The sequence below is a fragment of the Delphinus delphis genome, chromosome 1, assembly GCF_949987515.2.
Source record: "Delphinus delphis chromosome 1, mDelDel1.2, whole genome shotgun sequence".
Classification (NCBI taxonomy): Eukaryota; Metazoa; Chordata; class Mammalia; order Artiodactyla; family Delphinidae; genus Delphinus; species Delphinus delphis.
In genome coordinates this window covers 124,040,686-124,061,849 of record NC_082683.1, presented here as the reverse complement: position 1 = coordinate 124,061,849, position 21,164 = coordinate 124,040,686, and the positions used below count along the sequence as shown (strand labels likewise).

Genomic DNA, 21,164 nt, shown 5'->3' with positions numbered 1-21,164 from the left:
TGGACAATGTTTAATTGGGAGGAGGAAGAAAGATAATGAATGAGAAGTGGGCAAATGTGGGAATGATGTCCTTGAGTAGACCAAAGGAGGTGAATTACAGTGGATAAGAGGAGGAATTGGCTTTAGATAGGTGCAGAAAAATGTCATCCACTCTAACCAAAGAGGAGGCAGAGTATATGAGTAGAGATTAGTTGTAGATTTGATGGAGGGAGCACATGGAATTTCTCTCACTGACACTGACAGCAAATTATACAAACTACCAAATAACTTTCAGCCTCTTGTATATAGATTATAAGAGTGTAAAATTTGGTTTGTTGTTTCAGAATCAATCATGCCAGAGACACTAACCTCTTGTTACCATGTCCCCTATTTATAAAGAATTTTATTCAATTGGCAGTTAAGGTTTAACAATTCAAGTGTCATCATAGTCTCTCATTGCTAGCTCCTCCTAGAAAATTCTCCAGGACCAAGTAGGATAGTATTCATTAACAAATAAATTGTGACACTCAATAGTGTAATGCCTTCTTTTTAGGTATATACATATACCATAGTTACTGTCAGCATAGTAGTAACACTTTTAGCAACATAAAATAAAGCATTATTATGCAGCCATAAAGTTTGTCATTTTATACTTCAAAAGAAATTACCATAAAGAGAGAGATTACAGATATGTCAAGTTTTGCTAAGAAAACTGGAAAAAAAAACTCACAAAAAATTCACCCAACTTCATGGTTGTTTCAAACCCTCTCTCTTGCACTGCCAAATGTTTTATGTCTCCATCCTAGACCCACTAGGTGATGTAGCAAATCAACAGCAGGCTCTAAATATAAGCAGTGGTGCTCTGTAACTTGGAAAATTAAGATTTAGTTACCAAAAAAAAAAAGATTTAGTTATGATAATGTCATGAACCATTAATTCAATGCTCCCAGTGCTTTTCAAAGAAGAATTTGTTTGCTTATTTGAAGGCTGGTTGTATGTCTCCCCAGCCAAGTTAAAAAAAAAAAAAAAAAATTGAGGCTAGGGAAAGAAGTCATCACACAGCTAACTAGGAAAGGCAAATATTGAATTAAAAATTCCAAGCAGAAATACCCGTCTAAACAAATAGTTCTGCTAGCAGTTTGAAGTATTAAAGGCACATAAGACACATACACATTACATCTTTTTAAAAATGTATAAACTAACATATATAATTTGTAATATGAATAAATGCTTGGAGAACTAATTTTTGTTAACATTAGCCAAAATCGAAAGTGAATACACTGAATACCTTTGGGTTGAATTTTAAAAACAATAACAAAACAATCCTCAATAATGAGTCAGGAACTGCTAATGGGAAATTTGTACTTTCATCTCCTGAAACTACTAACCTTGCTCTTCTTGTTTTTTTCTGAAAGACTCTAGGCTAGTCTCCCTAATGACAATTCCCACTGATGGAAAAGAACAATAAACAATAGTTGAGCCAACAAAGGTCCATTTGGTTCTAACCTCAAATCCTGCCTCTCTTCCAATACATAGGGTCTTTTGTCCTGGACACTGGATTATTTTTATATCTAATTTGGTGGTACTTTATCTGCTTGCTATCAACTGTCCCCCACTCCCAACTTGCTCCTCTGTCCAGGTGATCCTTGTGTTTTTTTTCTCCTAGAACTGGTCACTCCTTTACTGACTTCCAAGTTCCTCTGATCTCTTCTTTAGTTTCCCCAAAGTGGAAGTCACTAACCTAATATTTCCACTTGTTTCTAATCTCTAAATTGCCTATATCTCATCTGACTAGATGCTGATCCCCTTTAAGGAAATTATAAACTGAATATCTGGGCTTTGAAAGGTTTGTTTTGCTGTGCCATACAACAAAGTTCTTACTTCCCCAGGAATTTTTCTACAGAGCTCAATTCAGCTATAACAATTACGAAAGGACCTAAATAAATGTATAAACCTGAGCAGACACAGTAATTTGTAAATAAGCAGGAATCCACACATAAGCCATGAAACACTATCTTTAAAAAATTCAATTCTCATGGTCTGAGTGGTCCATTAATTAGAAACACATGGATCCTTTAGGTGACTCACTTCTCAAGGTGAGCCCCCAAAACTGAGTTTTGTATGTACTGATATCCCCACCCAATCCAAAGAAACCACCTTCTCTTTCTTAGATTAAAGTAAGACCAAAGGAGGCAATTAAACTATAACACACTGGAATGAATGCCTCATTTAACACTCTCTCATTATAAGAAGCTCCTTACCATGGAAAAAAATTACAGATAACACACAAAATGAAGACATTTCTAGACTTAGTTTAAGAAACAACTAAAAGTGATGTCTGATAGGCATTACCAAGAAAGAAAAAAATATTTTATAGTTACTTTGAAATATTTTTTATAAATAAAACTATGAAGATTTCATTTTAACCTATATAGTTTCAGCTCACAGTCATACCTATCTGGTTTTTAAATAGATAATCTTATAAACATATTTTCAAAGGTACAGTCTTTTGTTAAATATTCAAAAAAAGAACATGTATGACATAAGAATCAAAATGTTAGATTCTGGGTTATATATATATAGAATGTAGTTTCAAATGGTCTGCGTGAATGAAAATAAAATTCAAGAATATGAAGGATGAAGATGTCCAAATTGTAAAAAAAAGATCTACCAACTGACTTCAAATTCCACTTCAGTATATTTTATCTTCCTAATTCAGCTACTATACCCAAAGCCAACTCTGTGGCCCCCTCTAGATACACTATTCTTCAGGTATGCATTTTATATATTAACCTCACTGTGGCTCCATTTCTTCTTCCTACCCATATTTCTGTCTTGATTTTATCATTTATCAAAATGATTTTTTAAAAGTATTTCCAGGGGCTTCCCTGGTGGCGCAGTGGTTGAGAGTCTGCCTGCCGATGCAGGGAACACGGGTTCGTGCCCCGGTCCGGGAGGATCCCACATGCCGCGGAGCGGCTGGGCCCGTGAGTCATGGCCGCTGAGCCTGCGCGTCCAGAGCCTGTGCTCCGCAACGGGAGAGGCCACAACAGTGAGAGGCCCGCGTACCGCAAAAAAAAAAAAAAAAAAAAAAAAAAAAAAAAATGTATTTCCATAAGTTATCATAAAATATTTCTGGAACTAAGTTATTCAGTCTTATGTGGTCTGGACAGCCAAGGGCAAATAATGGATCCAAAAGCAATAAATGACTGGATATCCATTCACAGCATCTTCCCTAGGTATCATAAAATTTGCAGAGCCTACTGGAAACATCCAGAATGAATGAAACGGGACTGAAACTATAAAGACTATAATATAGCTAAATATTCTATATAGGTTATACTAGCTTAAAGATAACAGTCTTAACAGTATCACTAAAGAGTGACTATTGTTGGGAAGAAAAAGAGGCTTAGGTAGAACAAGATAAATAAAATCTCTGTCTTTATGAGAGCATTTTCTAATAAGAGAGAATAAGTCATAAATAAATGAATAAAAAATAAAATAATTACAAATTTTAGTAAGTACTTTTCAGGAAATAAATAGGGCTATATAAAAGAAAAGAAAATTTTAGGGAGGATAGGAAAGGAAGATGAATCTAGCTAGGGTAGTTATCAAAGACCTCCCTTGGGTGACATTTGAGCTGAGAACCAAAAAAAAAAAGGAAGAGCTTCTCAGGTACAGAGATCAGTAAGTACAAAGACTCAGAATCCAAAAGAAAGAGGCAGAAGAAAACTTGGCACATTCCAGGAACTGAAAGAAAACCAGTACAGCTGGAGCGTAATGATCGTTAGGAAGTGAGAATGTGGTATGAAATGAGGCTAGAGATAGGCAAGGGCCCAGCCATATAGGTTCTTTTAGGTCCACAGTAAGGACTTTGAGTTTTTTCTCTTGTATTTATATTTATAAACGCAATTAGAAGTCTTTGAAGGGTTTTAGACAACAAAACTATATAATCTGATTTTACATTTTAAGATACTCATACTGGTTGCTGCATGGAGAATAAATTATAAGGGAACAAGAGTAAATGAAGAGAGATCAATTAGTGGACAACAAATGATGTCAGATGGAAAGATGTAGAACATATTTTAGACACAGAACAGAACTTGCTGATGGATTGGGTGTGGGACATGAAGGAAAGCAAGGAATCAGTAACTCACAGCCTATTAAAATAAGCACATGAGCAGTAGTTACAATTTACTAAGATATGAAATGACCAAGATGAAAGAGATTAGTGAGACTGGAAGGATAGGAGGATAAATTAAATTTCAGTTTGGACATGTTAAACCTAAGATGTCCAAAGATAACCAAAAAGAAGTCAAATAAGCAGTTGGACACAGGAATCTATAACTCAGGGTAGAAAATCAGATTGTCAATATACATTTGGGAATCATCAACTTAGAGGAGATATTAAATGCTACGGGAATTGATGCAATTAACCAGGGATAGAGTGCATGTAGAGAAGAGAGCACAGACTAGGGGTTTTACTAAAATACTGAGAATTATAGAATAAGAAATATCAAAAATGGTTGCTGAATACCAGCCAGAGTTGCTAATAAGAGTAAGTAGGCAAAAGTGGTGTCATAGATGCCAAAAAAGGAAAGCGTTTCAAAAAAGAAGTGACAGGCTATGTTAAAAGCAACTGGGTTAAAAAATCTACTAAGTACGAACAAAGAAGTATACTTTAAAACAGGCAAAATGGAAGTCACTGGTGACTTTGACAAAAAGGTTCAGTGGAAAAGGAGGTTAAAAGGCAGAGTGGAGTTGGTTGATAAATAAGTGGAAGATGGTAAGAAAATGGAGACAGTATATGTAAGCTATTCTTTTGAAGACTCTGATTATAAAAGGAGCAAAGACATGAGTCTGGAGGGGAATATGGGACAGTTAAGAGATAGTTTTAAGACAGAAGATAATTATAGAGCATGTTTGAGGTGGAAAGGAAAAATTCAGTAGAAAAGGTAATAATAAAGACGCAGGAGAAGGAGCAAAGTCCTTGAGAAGCTGGAAAGAGGTGCACTGGCCAGCTTGTGTTAGGAGCAGATACACTTCTTCCCAAAATGGGACTGCTTCTGTCACAGACAATGTGAGTCTAGATGCTGGAAAGTTGGGAGATTCAAAAGAAGGAAAGTGAACGCTTTTTTCCCCCCACTGTGAATGAAAGAAGGTTATCAGCTAGGGGGTGGGATGAGGGTAAAGGGCGGTGCTAAAAGTTTGAGAAACTTGAAGGTGTGAAACAGACATCCTGTCTAGGTGCTGAGCAACAGTGTTGGAAGACTGCTTTAACGCGGAGCACCAGTGAAATCTGTGGTCGTGAATTTCTTCACTATCAGTGACTCAGCTGCAGACTAAGAGAAGGCAAATAATTAGGTTCAGTCAGAAATGGAGTTTTGCCAGGCAAGTCTTCACATTCCCACTGTCCCTCTCCCTCAATCCGGTAAAAGTGACAGAGGAAATGCAAAGGACCTGAATGAAAGATACAAACATTTACATAAAGAGGTATACACAGCAAGGCAAGAAGTTTGTTTTCTCCATCTCTATGCAAGGCAATAATAGAAATCATGGTTCTAGGGTGATACTCCCACCTACATGGACAATTCCTACCATCCACAAACCCATCTGGACTTAGAAGCGAATAAAAGATTGAGAAAAAAAAAACACAAAACATAAAGAGCATTAAGTCCTTATTGTTAAAATGCTAAACTCTGGGATTATGAAAGGCCTATTGTCAAAACAATCACAGACATAATCTTTAGATGTTACATCTAATATCAAATCATCTTCCTCAACAGCAATACTGTCTTGGTAACATGGAAATATTCCAATTTTCCATAGTTTAGTCAGCCAAAATTCTTTCCATAACCTACCAGTTAAAAGTATCTCCTATGTTTCTTTGAAAAATGTATAGACAAAAGTGCCAAGTCATGTTCAATGTTGCTTGATCATCACAAAAATGTTGTTTTCTATTTCAATGATTCAATGAAATAAATAGTATTCAAGTATTTAATACTTACATCAAATATTAAAAAGGATTTAGTAATTTCAAATGTAGTATTAGAATGTGTTAAGTATCTAGGACAAAAAGGAAAAATGAAATTCCATACTAAGTAGTTTACTCAGAAATGTGTTTAAGAAACAATTGGAATCAGTTAAGATTCAGTGGAACGTGAACATGAGCTAGGGAATTCTTCTTGCTAAGTTTTGGCCAAACTTATAATTGATCAGAATCTTTAAGACTATTCCCAAGAATGCTATCACTTTAAAAAGTCTTGTTTTTACCAATTTTACCTGTTTTGAAAAGCAAACTTTTAAAGAATTCTGTCCAGACTTCCTTAACCCTCCAAAATATTTTATTTTCCCATAACTTGAAATGCTGTATCAATTAGAATGTGGAAAATCTAATTTCATAGCTCATCTTTAGGTTATTATTATAGGTAAATTGTACACAAGTGTTATTTAACAGCCACATAATTGAGTCTGGCTTCTATTCCCCTAGAAACTGAAAATGAATTACCAAAAATGGGATATACTGATAGAAGAGTGCTTAATTTAAAACACCCCATATTTGGTGATCTGGCATCAGATTTCAGAGAAGCAAGAATAAAGTGACAGTTTGGCAGTTAAGCTGTTAGGAATTTTTTTTATAGGCTTTAGCTGAGGCCTGCCAGATGTATCTTTAGTTGCTAATATTTTTGATTATATATCGAGGAATATACTTCCTTAGAAAAACTCAAAGAAAAATATGAATGAACATCTTGTTGGTTATTATAATTACATGTATATATTTAAAATGTCAAGTAAACTACAGACATATCTGCTAAAGATTACTATGTAAACGCTAGCACATTCCATAGCTGGGGGTGGGGTGGGGTGTTTGAACATGAGGAGTTGTAACATTGAGAGGAAAACACAATTTTAACAGAATTTAGAAGTTGATTTTTTTCACTAACATCAAATACCAAGAAGACAAGGATTTGTTAAAATAATTTTTTCACGTAAATACAGGAGAAGTAATTCTTTTGGTAAATTGTATACATTGTTGACAAGAGACCATGTAAAATTCATCATAAGGAATATATTAAAAGTATGTCATGATTTGAGGAAAAATAATAAAAAAGAACATAAATACAATGGATCTAATAATAATCAGGGCTATATTTTCACTATCACTTTAACACAGACAACCAAAAAAGCTTAAGAAAGATATTTTGGTCTATAAAAATAATTGTTAAGTCAAGTGCATTAAACTATGTCAAAGTACTATCTGCGGGTACTTACATTTTTTAAAGAACTGTCTTGTGTAAACTGAAGATTCCTGCTATCAGTTAAAATTCATGCAAGTGAGGCATACTTGAATTTTGTTTTTAAGTTACACATTCACATATTACATGTCACTTTGATCATTTATTCCAGCAAGAATAAGTTGATGTGATTTAGTATCTTTCAAGATAGCCCCAAAAGAAGTTTTCATTATCAGAAATCATCAGATGAACCACAGCCTATTTAAAGAGTAACATCCTCACCAGACTGATGATGTGTATGGTGTCCAGATGCCTCAACAGACTGCCTTTGTTCACTGACTGGAGAAGACAGCAAAGAAGTAGAATGAGGGCTTTCTGTAGAAGATGATGCTGAATGAGCCTGAGCTGACATCGTAGAGGATGTAGAAGGTTGAAGAAACTGTTCAGCTGGAGTGTCTACTTCCATAGCAGTTTCATTTTCCCCCACTTCCAAATCAGTACTTGATGGGACCGTAGGAAGAGTTGAAACATCTGACTGACTAGTTCCACCTTCAAAAAACACATCATAATACAAATTCAAATACTAAATGCTTTCCAAAACTAACTACTCTAGAGATATGTTCAAGAAATACGTGTGCGCGCGCACACGCGCACACGCACGCACACACACACACATACACACACACACACACACACAGAGAAACAGATAATTTCAGGATATCAAAAACACCCACCAGGCTAATTAACAGGGGTAAAAAATCTACCTATGGCACATTCTTGTTGTAATAATCAACCTTTCAAGCAAAATGCTCAGTATGGTAGCTTGACTTACACAAAGCTAAATAACAGCTTGAAAGATTCCTATTAATAATGTCTAGTTCCTTAAGTTTGAAGATGATGATTCTGATTTAATAGCTGGATAATAGGATAATGGACTTATATTAATATATTTCTACTCTATAACATAATGTCCTTGGTAAAATATTTAATAAAAAAATTTTATTAACAAGAGTAAAGCTACAAATAGGTCATAACAAGATTAAGTTCCTGATTCCCATTTCATTAGCAGTAACGTTTTAACCACTAAAATAACATGATGCAGTCATGATTTTAAAAGGCTTGAATGTCTACTATGTGTTGTGCTAGGCCTTGTGCTATCTGCAAAGGAATAATTAAGAATACTCAATAAACATTAAAAATTTCCTTGATTTTGCTTCAAATCTATATTATTAAAAGAAAGATAGAATGAACTAATCAAGTTCATGTCTTGCAAGATCCAACTACTACAGAATATAAAAATTTTTCTTTTAATCATCTTTATTTAAATATTTCTTAAATTTAAGCACAAATGTAATAACTCTTAAGCAAATCCATAGTCTAAGAAATTTTTTTAAGTTTGTATGCAGAATTTAACAAGAACCATTTATGGATGAAATTCAATAGAATTTTTCATTTTGGGACTTAAAACATTTAGGAGTTAACTTTCACACTCCTGATTTTGGACAGAGATAAGTAACTTGACAAAGACCACAAAGCTGGAAAGTAGTGAACCAAAATATGAAAACAGGTCAGCTAACACCAGACACAGCAATTGACAGCCATTGTATATAAGTAACCAAAAGAAGAAACTACTTAATTATATAAAACTTATCTAAAGAGTTTTATCTGTATCCGTTCTCAGAGCACATACAAAAGTATTTACAGTATGGGATATCAGACTCTCTTACTTTTTATGAGAAAAGCAAAAAATGAAGGCTAGGTCTAGAGGAGCAAATTATACCAAATACCCTTTGTTCTCTACTGCTCCACACAATACAATAAGAACCTTATGATTACTAAAGATATAAAATATGGTATACATTGGATGATATAAATAAAACTGACTTCAATAAATAGTTTTTGCAGGTTTTCTGGTAACTTTAATTAATAACAAAAATTACCTCTGGGTCGAGATCTTCCTCGTCCTCTATTGCTTTGTGCGACTTCGCTTGCTTCTTCAAACCACCTTGATAACATGTCAGACATTCTCTGCATCAATGACACGTTGGGACTTTGCTCTCCTATGACAACACAGGTCTTATCAGTGAATTTAGGAATAGGTCAGGATCTTTCATTAATGCAAAAACCTTGATTTGAAGGCTTTAAAGTGAAAGCAATTTTAAAAACTCAAATTGCCTAAATAAATTATATGACTGTATATATAAACCTATTAGGGCTATCATCACATTTTATAGTAAATGTTTATATGAATGACTCTCCATCTCTATTTTGAGTTCCTCAAGAACAGGACTTACATCTCCTACATGTTTGCCAATTCTTAGGTACTTCCACACTACCACCCCTACCCCAACCCACATCTTTAGTTCTAAGAGCAGACAGCTAGGAAGGGCTCATGAATTCTAAGTTGAACAGATTGAAAGACAAGTTTGACCTCTCACTTAAATTTCCTTAAACTGAAGGTTTGCTCTCTCACTTAAATTTCCCTAAACTGAATTTATTTTTATCATCATTTACTGCAAATTCCACATAACTGAAATTAACAGAAACCAGAAAATTTTTTATTTATCTCTTTCCTCCCGCCTTGTCTCCCCTCAAATATATGAGTATTTTCTTAAGGACATTTTCAAATTAAGTATCACATCAAATTGAAACTGTGACAATTCTATTTTACAATCATATAATTTAAAATGGAAATCATTTGTTTTTGAATTTTCTGTGAAAGCAGAATTTATTTTATGCTTTATTACCTTTATATAATGTAGCTTTATATTTTAAAATATATTAAATAATACCAACAATAATATATTGGGAAATATGCTTTTGATCTTAAAAGATTTCAGAAATCATTAGAATAAGATTTTTGCTATAGATCCATTTATTAAAATCACACATATTACTTCTATTTTAAATGTGCCGTCTTAAGAGACTTCCCTGGTAGCACATTGGTAAGACTCTGCACTCCCAATGTAGGGGGCCCGGGTTCAATCCCTGGTCAGGGAACTAGATCCCACACGCATGCCACAATTAAGAGTTTACATGCCACAATTAAGAGTTAGCATGCCACAACTAAGGAGCCTGCCTGCTGCAACTAAGACCCAGTGCAACCAAATAAATAAATTATATATATATATTTTTTTTAATTCTGTAAAAAAAAAAGTGTGCCATCTTAACACTCCCAAAATAGTAGTTTCTTATGCTTATCAAAGGCATCTGATAGGAGGAAAAAACAATTTTTTAATGTGCTCTTATAAAACTCTCAGATTGGAAACTGGGAGTTTTCATTGCTCTTTATATCAAATACAAAGGCAAAAATTACTATGTTTGATAATACCCAATGTTTTTGTGGCAAAAGACATTCTTACACTTTCAGTAGGAATACAAAAGAGTGCATACTTTTCAGAGGGTAATTTGATAACTATCAAAATTAAAATGTAATTATCCAGTGACCCACACATTCTACTTTTAAGAATTTATCCTAAGATACACTTGCACAAGTATGGTAAGATATGTATGAAGATGTTTGTTACAGCATCACTTATAATAGTGAAAAAAATGGAAACAAGTTAAAATGTTAATTTTTAAATACCATATTTTTTAAAAGCTGACCAAAGTATAGTTACCATCTCTTTCTCGTTCACTTTCAGGCCTTGCTCGGGGTCCAGTATCTGACCAATCACCACGAAGTCTCAAACGCTTAACTGGAGGCTGTCGTAACTAAAAGATGAGGAGAGAACTCTCTTGCTCAATTCTTAAAGCACACTGTAAGTCTAATAGATTCTTTCCATCTTCTTACTTCCTTTATTGAGATGCTAATCAAACTATGAAAGATAGCCATAAATATCCACTGATGTTGACAGCCTGTACTTATTATCTTTAGCCTAAAGTTTGAATGCAACTTTAAAATCATGTAAATGTGATATCGAATCCTACCTGTATCACTTTCCAACTGACAAGAGGAAAGTTATCTAACTACATTGAGCCTAAGTTTTCTATTATTATGATAAATACAGTCTAGGTAAAGTACCTAAATACCGAACTGGCAATAGAAGTAATCATTATTTTATTATTATTATTGACAATTTGCTCTCTGGTTCTCCCCCAGTACCTATTCCAACCCTGCATTACTCACCTCGGTGTCTCTACTCTACCTTGTTGCTCTCATTCTCAACTATTAACTTTTCCTCCTACTTCAGAGAAAATAAGGTCAGTTCTATAGAAATGACATAAATTTCCTCAGCTGCATTCTACAACTTACCTGTATCTACTTCTTAATTCCTTGCAATCGTTCTCAGGACATGGATCACTTGTTTTGTTTAAGCTTAATCTCTACCTGTGCTTTTTATTTCATTCCTTGAACAATTATTCTCTCTATATCTACATTCATCTCTTCTCTCTTGGTTCTTCCTCACAATATGCTAGAGGTTCTTATCATTTTTAATAAACAGAACACCTCAATTTCAAATTTCTATCCAGCTACACTCTTTTCTCATGCTTTCTGAAGCTTTACTGTCAAGCCTCTTTTAAAAAGTCTATATTCAGGGTGGGGGGGATCAACTGGGAGACTGGGATTCACATATATACACTAATATGTATAAAGTAGATAACTAATGAGAACCTGCTCTATAGCACACAGAACTCTACTTCACTGTACAGTAGAAACTAACACAACATTGTAAAACAACTATACCCCAATTTTTAAAAGTAAGTCTATATTCGTTCTATTTTTATCTACCACTCCTCTCTCAATTCATTGAAGTCAATCTTATGTTCCCATTTTTCCACTGAATTCATTCTCACCAATATCACCAGTGAATGATCAACGACTAAGTTCACTGATCAATGATAAAATGATTAAAACTCAATTTCCAATTCAAATGGCACCTTTCAGAGATTATTTTATTTGGTGTCTATGGCATCTGAAACTCTTAATCACTCCCTTTAACCGTTACATTTTAACATCTTTTTATTGAGATATAATTCACATACCATAATATTTACCCTTTTAAAGTAGACAAATCAGTGGTGTATATTCACAAAGCTATGCAACTACTTGTATCACACTAATCCAGAACATTTTCATCACCTTAAAGAGAAACCCTACAGCTGTCAGCAATCATTCCCCACTTCTCCCTCTACTCAGCTCCTGGCAACTACGAATCTACTTTCTGTCTCTATGGATATGCTTATTCTGGACACTTCATATAAATGTAATAACATAATATGTGGCCTTTTGTGTATGACTTCTTTCACTTAGCTTAATATTTTTCAAGGTTCATCCACGTTGCAGCATATATCAGTATTTCATTGCTTTTTATGGCTCAATAATATTCCACTTTTTGACTACACCACATTTTGTATATTCATTCACCAGCTGATGAACATTGAGTTCTTTCCACTTTTTGGCTACTGTGACTAATGCTGCTATGAACATATGGGCAAGTTTTTACGGGGACATGTTTTCAATTTTCTTGGGTATATATCTAAGAGTGGAATTGCCAAATCATATGATAACTTCTATATTTAACTTTTGAGGAACTGACAAACTGTTTTACAATGCACCTGCACCATTTTATACTCCTACCAGCAATGTGTGAGGGCTCCAATTTCTCCACATTTTCATCAACAATTGTCACTGACTTTTTTATTTTAACCAACCTAGTAAGTGTGAAGTGGTGCCTCACTGTGGTTTTGATCAGTGATGTTGAACATCTCTTTATGTGCTTAATGGTCATTTGTATACCTTCTTTGGAGAAATGTCTATTCAAATCCTTTATCAATTTTTTAATTAGGATACTTGTCTTTTCATTGTTGAGTAGTAAGTGTTCTTTATATAACATATTCTGGATACTGGATTCTAAATCATAAACCAGATATATGATTTGCAAACATTTTCTCCCACCCTGTGGGTCACTCCCTTTTATTTTTTTCTAACATAACATTCATTGATTTTTTTTTTCTTTCACAATTAAGCAGGTTTTAATAGAAATCTGGTGACAGCTTAGCTGTAAATTTTCTATTTTCTCCTGGAAACCATACCAAGCAACAAGGAGAATGGGAAAAAAAAGTCTCCATCCTCAGCAAAGGAAACAGAAGAAAAAAAAAAAGAACCCACAAGTTCCATGTTATGTGTAAGTATGGTTAAAAGCAACTGAGAATAACAAAATCTGCAGAGGAAGTCACAAGTGTGACAAAGAATAATCATTAGATTAGAGGATGCCTAGTGTGGCAGATATCTAAAATCTCAGACAAATAATCATTTCCAGAAAGAGAGAGCCTCACCCTGTATATAAATTGTACTTAGAATTAAGAGCTCTGTTCCATGGTTAGAAGAGAGAAATTTTTATATTATACAGGCAATGAACTGATGTTATAATCTATTATAATATATCTATTATGATCTATAATCAGCAACTATTTATGGAACAAGATCTTCAAGTTAAAAACAGTCCTAAGTTTGATTTTTTGATATATGCGAAATAACCGACTCAAGAATCCTGAAAATCATACAGCATTCATTCAATCAGTCATTCAATAAAAAATTTTTTAGCACCTTTCATGTGTCAGGTACTACTCTAGGTATTGGGGAAAGATCAATGTATAAAACATACAAAAATTCCCAATGTCACAGAGTTTATAGAATACATGAAATTAAAAAATAAAATATACAGAGAAAGTGGTAAGTGTTACAGAAAAAAATAAAGTATCAATAGAAAAGGGTGATAGGTAGTACCAGATAATTAAGGGTTACAATTTTAAATAATGTGGTAAGGTAGGATCTAACAGAGAAGGGAACATAGGAAAAGCCCTATAAGAAGTAAAGGAGGAAGAAATCCAGATATCTAGAGGAGATCATTTCAGGCAAAATAAATGCAAAAGCCATAAGGTAGCTTAGCCTGTCTGAGTAAACAAGTAAGTAGATGTAGGTAGAGCAGAGTAAACAAAGGAGAGAGCAGTAGAAGTAACAAGAACCAGATGATCTAAGATCTTGAAGCCACTGTAAGGACCTCAGTTTTGTTCTGAGTGAGGTGGGGAGCCATTTGGAGTGTGGATCAGAACAGTGGCGTGATTTGACTTATGTTTTAAAGGATTACTTTGACTACCGTGTAGCTAACTAAAGGACTGGAGGGGGTGGGTATGAAAGCAGGGACCTGGTAAGAAAGCTACCATAATAATCTAGGAGGAGAGATGCTGATGACTCGGATTAGAGTATTAATAGTAGAGTGGGAAGCAGTACTACAGACTTTGGATACAGGTTTCCCCTACTATCTGAAAGCAGAATGTTCCTATGAAAACTTTCATACGTCGAAATGGAGTAAAATGAAGAAGCAATTACCTTAGGACACATCTTGCTAATGGATGCACAGAATAAATTGAGATAAAGCACAGATGCTCACAGACACAATTCAATGCTACGACAGCTTGAGGCTGAGACAGAGACACAATTCAAAGCTACGGCAGCTTGACGCTGAGATAAGACACAATTCAATGCTATGGCAGGTTGATGCTGAGATGCCGAGTATATTTCACTGGGAAGGAGCTTGGTGATGCCACTTGCTGCTCAGGGTGCACACTGCAAACAAACGCCAAATGCCATTTTCGCTTTTCACCTTTTTTCTGTAAAAGCAAAAATCCTCTTTGGATTTTTTAGTTAGTGAAAGCAGGTACTAAGCAGGTCTTTAGTAAAAGCAAAGTGATATAGAAGCAAACATTCAAAAAGCAGGAGATACATGCAATACTTTTAGGGATAAGTTATGGGGACCAGGAGAAAATGAGAGATTGGCTTCAACAAAGCAGTCCAATAATGTGCTAGGTAGGTGGGGGAAATGTCAAAAAGATATGAGAGAAAAACGAAAAGAAAGAAAAGACAATAAAAAGGAAAAAGGAATACCAAAATAAAGGAAAATGAGAAGTGGAAAAAATTTGAATAAGACAAAAGAATATGCTAAATAAAGAAGGGGAACAGAAATTCCCTGGCAGTCCAGTGGTTAGGACTCTGAGCTTTCACTGCCAGGGGCCTGGGTTCAGTCCCTGGTTGCGGAACTAAGAGCCAGCAAGCCAAGAGGCGTGGCCAAAACAAAAAGGGGCAGGGGGTGAAAGACAAATTATTAGAGGACAAAGGAAATAATATAGGAAATAAAAAGAGACCCCTACAAGTTAAGAAAATATAAAAATATGAAAACATAAGAAAAAAATCATATATTAAACTTTTATTCATACTTTAAAACCCTGCTCAAGTGTTTCTTACATTCCCAATCAAAAACAATTATTCCTTCTTTTGGTCTACTTATATAGAACATAATTCTTACATACAATTCTATTATTTTAAGTTTCACACATTTATTTATAAACTTTATTCCTTTATAAATTTATTTATTTGTAAACTCCTGAATGAGAGATCATGTCTTTGTTACAGTCATCCTTGATTTTCTAAAGTTTAGTATAGTATGTAGTATAGTAGCCACCCAGTAAATATTTGGTGAGCTGAGATGAGTTTGTCTGAACATTACTGTCAAGGATTTAGCATAAAACACTGAAAGAAAAGATGGCTAGATTAAGAGGAGGACAGGTTATTAATTTCTTTTTCTATATAGACCTGTGAATTATTTCATTTATTACAATAAGCATAATTTATTTTTTTAATTTTAATTCATTTTCAGAATTATTTTTCTTAATTTAGTTAATTCAACAAAGAATACTGAGAAAAACATGTTCAAAAAAACCAACTGTTCATAATTAAGCCTCTTTCACTCATTATATAAACATCTTTAGGCTAAGTATTCTATGGGATAAAAAAGCTAGTTGGCTCACTTAAAATGTTTCTGTATTTCCAACCCTTTCATTCTGTAACAGTCACAAAGTATGACTGTAACTTTACTGAAGCGCATTATCTCAAGAGGAAATTACATAGCAACAACAAAATGACAGAGCAGATTTCACATTTTCAATCAGACCAATAAACTCAAAAATTGTTTCATTAGCCATCATACCCTCTTCTTCACCAATTTCCTAATTCACTTAAACACAGTGCCAAATTTAAAATCCCAAAAACACATTTATAAAGTAATCTTGATTTTTTTCTAATCTTATAGCCCTCTCAACCTGCAACTATAAGAACTGGATTTGGTTTTGCATCTCATAGGAATTACAAAATTGTTATTGTTCTTTAGTACCTTTAAAATGTATTCATTAAGAAGAGTTGGACCAATACCTAAAAGTCACTGATAATTAATAAAAAGCAATGGTTAATTTCAAAAGACATTTATAATCCAAAGAATAGAGTGATTAAACACAGGACACTATAGGGACCTCCCTGGTGGCGCAGTGGATAAGACTCTGCACTCCCAATGCAGGGGGCCCGGGTTTGATCCCTGGTCAACTAGATCTTACTTGCATGCTGCAACTAAGAGTTCGCATGCCACAACTAAGGAGCCTGTGTGCCTCAACTAAGGAGCCCGCAAGCCGCAACTAAGGAGCCCACGTGCCGCAATTAAGGAGACCTGGAGGTGCAACTAAGAGCCGGTGCAACCAAATTAAAAAAAACAAAAACAACCATAAGACATTGTAAAATAAAAAAGCCAAAGTGAAAAACGTGGGGAAAGAACCTCAACAAGGTTAAAGCAAACATTTTTCTACTGCTGTGTACTGTCAAGGATATACTATTTCTGGTTATTGCTTTTCATAAGTAAGAAAAATGATTTAGTATTTTAGAGTCATTTTAGGAAAAGTAGTTCTTTCACCTAGGTTCCAATACATAATATATATCTATATTTATATCTAGAAATTGATAAAGAGGGTATCTACAGATATAAATATATAGATATAATGTAATGTATAAACTTCTAAAAGACTAAATGTTTATATTCATGCACCAATAGGAGTTTTACCTATTACCATTCACTATTTATATGAGGACAGCAATCCCCTCCTCTCCCAATTCTGTGTATGTGTTGTGTTGTGTGTGTATGTTCAGACACTTTAACTTACCTTTTTCTCACTCACTCATACGGGTCATTGTTTTACAAAATGTACCTAGAGATAATATTACATGTCACTAATTCATAACTGTGAAAGAGGCAGAATCAGGAGAAGACAGGAAGGACTGCTATCAACATATGAATAGTAAACATTGTTGCATGAATATAAACATTTAGTCTCTTGGAAGTTTATACATCACATTTATTTATTATTTTAATTGCCTCTTCTGCAACTGTCAGAACTGTTCATCTTTCTTGCCTGCTGCTGTGCATCCATAAACTTGGAAAAACATTTTGCTATTAAATATTTTCTCTTTAAAAATACTTTCGCCTAGCACCTTATCCTTATTTATCACTCCCATTCTTTCATGCGTATTTTCATGTCTTTGCTCCTTAGACTGTAAATGCCATGAAAATTAACTCTATTTTTTGAAGCCCTTCAGGCCCTAGGAGTTACTGAATTAATGCTCCAGGAGTTAGTGAGTTAATGTTTTCTGAATTCAATAAAGAGCATGGTTTTGAGTACACTTACCTCTTCTCTTCTCTCTTCTGCAGAAGGAGTTTTAAGTTCTCGTGCTGTATCATCTTTTGGGTCAAAAAGATATATGTAATCTGAAGAGTAACTAACAAGAATCTCTTGACCATCTTCACTGTAACACAGAGATGTCACCCTGCAGGACTTGTTATTAAGATGGGAAGGGATAAAACGGGCAACCATTCCAGTAGTTCCTCGACCTGCATAATTCCCTAAATAAGAAAAAAGGAATTGTTTAAAATTCAGAATATTTTTCAAGAAAAACACTTGAAAAACTCTTAATCTGAATTATGAGATATGTGATTTAACGTAGCGATATAAATCCAAGCGATCATATTCTATTTCTGGAAAAGACTCTTTAATCATCAGTCAACTTTTGTAACAAAATAAAAATGAATATAATATAAAGGTTACATATCTTCCAAAAAGAATTCATGATTTTCTAGAATTCCAGATTACATCAATGTTTTATTGGAAATATGAGTTATTTAATCAATTTTATATTGTGATTACAGTCACACTAAATCATCTCTTAAAAATTCCCCACATTAAGATAATATAATTTTATAATATAAATCGGAAAGCTGATATTTACTAGCATACTAGATAAAACAGTACAGTATCTTTTTAATATGATTTACCTTTTACTTTATGTCATTAAAAGGTTTTTGATTGCCATGAAATTCTCCTCTTATAAGATAACAGAGTGGGAATACCACTCTAATTTTAATTAATTTTGGTGGTCGTCAACATAATGCAATATGATAGGGAGAGGTACGACTGGCACTTTGTGCTCTGCAGACCCAGGAATGCTAAATTCTAAGAATCCCGCAAAGCTGTATTATCCTGTCCTGCCCAAAATTTCAATCATGTCCCATCTGTTGAGAAATGATAACTGAGCCTACAGTTCCATATATTATTACTGTTCCCCCTAAACATGCATGTCCAAATAGACAAGACTCCTCAATCACAGTTCAAGAAAAGAAAAAAGATCCCATCTGGTTTTCCCATTTCAGTAATCTAGGTCCATTTGCACTGGACATAAACTGACATTGAGATCAACATTGTTAATTTCTGGCCCAAGTCAACTTTTATTTTTGATGCCATAAAATATGTGAATATATATATAAATGTGTACATATGTATGTATATTTGGGGGGTGTGTGTGTGTGTGTGTGTGTGTGTGTGTGTGTGTGTGACAGAGAGACAGAGAGAGAGACAGAGAGAGAGAGAGAGAAAGAATGTGCAATCTTGACCTTCCTTGACAGAAAATGCTAATGGAAGTTAGCTTTGAGGTGAATATTTCAGAAGTGGTTTGATCCCAAAGCAGATGAGGAACAAATAGGAGTTTAAGGCAAATTCAAATTCAGTACTGCAGCATCATTTACAGTACTTTAGCTAGGCTACCAAGTAGGCATAAATATGTTATATATTAATACACACTCAAGTCACTGTTCTTTCCTAACTTTTCTCTCCACCACGCTTACTATTATCCCCTTGATTGAAAAGATGGCAAAGAGAAATTAGGAAAGCCAAGTGTTGTGAGCTGAAGAGTGTCCCCTGAAAATTCATGTCCACCAAGAAACAGAACGTGACCTCATTTAGAAATAGGGTCTTTGTAGATGTAATTATCAAGATGAGGTCATACTGGATTATGGTGACCCTTAAATACAATGTAACTAGTTTTCTTATAAGAAGAGGGAAATGCAGGCACAGATACACAGGAGAGAATAGCATGTAAATATGGAAGCAGGGACTGGACTGATACATTTAAAAGCCAAGGGATGCTAAGGATTGTCAGCAACCTCCAGAATCTAGGAGAGAAGCAGGCAATAGATTCTCCATGAGAGCCTCCAGCAGAACACCACCCTGCAACATCTTGATTTTAGACATTTAGCCTCCAGAAATGTGAGAGAATACATTTCTGTTATTTTAAGCCACCCGGTTTAGAGTAATTTGTTATGATAGACCCAGGAAATTAATATATCAAGTGTTACAACTTTTTAAAGTGATAAACTGCAAAAGTATCACACTGATGGGTCATAAAAACTTGGTGATATGCTATTTTTTATAATAATCCATAGTATTTAAATACATTCTATTTACTAAATTTTACGTGAAACTAATGAAATTTTTAAATTGCAATACATCATAAAGATTTATCCTTTGGGGACTTCCCTGGTAGTGCAGTGGTTAAGAATCCGCCTGCCAATGCAGGGGACATGGGTTCGAGCCCTGGTCTGGGAAGATCCCACGTGCCGCGGAGTAACTAAGCCCATGTGCCACAACTACTGAGCCTGCGCTCTAGAGCCCGAAAGCCACAACTACGGAAGCCCGCACACCTAGAGCCTGTGCTCTGCAACAAGAGGAGCCACCGCAATGAGAAGCCCACGCACCACAATGAAGAGTAGACCCCGCTCACCGCAACTAGAGAAAGCCTGCATGTAGCAATGAAGACCCAATGCAGCCAAAACTAAACAAATTTATATAAAAAAAAAGATTTATCCTTTGAACTGATAGGATCTCATATTTTCTCCAATATATGTCTTTTTACCTGTAGCTCTTGTACCCAGCATTCGCCGATCATATATTCGTACTGAGCTATCAGAACAACCAACAGCAAGATAATATGGTATTGGTGGACAAATAGCTACAGATGTGGCAGCACGTCGGCAGTTAATTAAAATATCCTACAAAAGATTAAAAAATACCAGTTACATAAGCTTTACAACAGATAATAGTCTATTTAAAACATTTTCCCTTCAATTAGAACAAGAAAATCTTTTTCAGAAATCCTAATTCAGTCAGTATGACAATGAGGGAGGAAAAAAACCAACATGCCTCCTAAATATTCTCATACTCAGGAATAAAATGATCATCTTTAGAAATATTCAAAAACTCATACATTACCTATGTAATATGTCATTAAGTCATTAATGTCATTAGAAATGCCTGCGATCATTGGTCCACTGGACAGTAAACATGGAGGTATAATCAACCTTTGTCTATCATAAGTATAATCATTTTATACGGTACTCATGATATTTTAATTTTAATTATTGCTATTAAAATATAACAAAAATATCATAACCTGATATTAAAATTTTGTATTTTTAACTTATAAAATCTGCCTCCTTACCCGTTCAAAAACAAAGTACATACATACATATAAAATTGAAGCCATGTCAAAGACAGGCTTCACTATAATGTCACTACTTATCTCTATACAAGCATTAGAAAATATAAGAGTTATCACCCCAAAGATATAGCTTTAAGGTACTGTTAATTCTATACTATTTTGTCTACAACTCTAACTCCTCACTCTTCTCAGAATAGCTGAGTTTGTAAGTTACATTTATGCTAAGTTTTATGTATTTAATTATGGGCCTCAGAACATTATTCCTATTACATAGAATTTATTCACCAAATACTGCTCATAAT

At 34.4% G+C, this 21,164-nt stretch overlaps 1 protein-coding gene across 5 annotated transcripts in view; it reads right to left on the bottom strand.

Moving 5' to 3' along the window:
• Positions 1–21,164, bottom strand: part of DCAF6 (DDB1 and CUL4 associated factor 6) — a 172,731-nt gene that overhangs the window by 73,151 nt on the left and 78,416 nt on the right. For all 5 annotated transcript variants that reach the window (XM_060033562.1, XM_060033538.1, XM_060033525.1 and 2 more), the window contains 5 exons: positions 20,278–20,413; positions 17,721–17,935; positions 10,835–10,928; positions 9,155–9,274; positions 7,497–7,763 (listed from right to left, as the gene is read on the bottom strand). In XM_060033562.1, the coding sequence (XP_059889545.1) occupies positions 7,497–7,763; positions 9,155–9,274; positions 10,835–10,928; positions 17,721–17,935; positions 20,278–20,413 (832 nt within the window). The remainder of the gene's footprint in view (positions 1–7,496; positions 7,764–9,154; positions 9,275–10,834; positions 10,929–17,720; positions 17,936–20,277; positions 20,414–21,164) is intronic.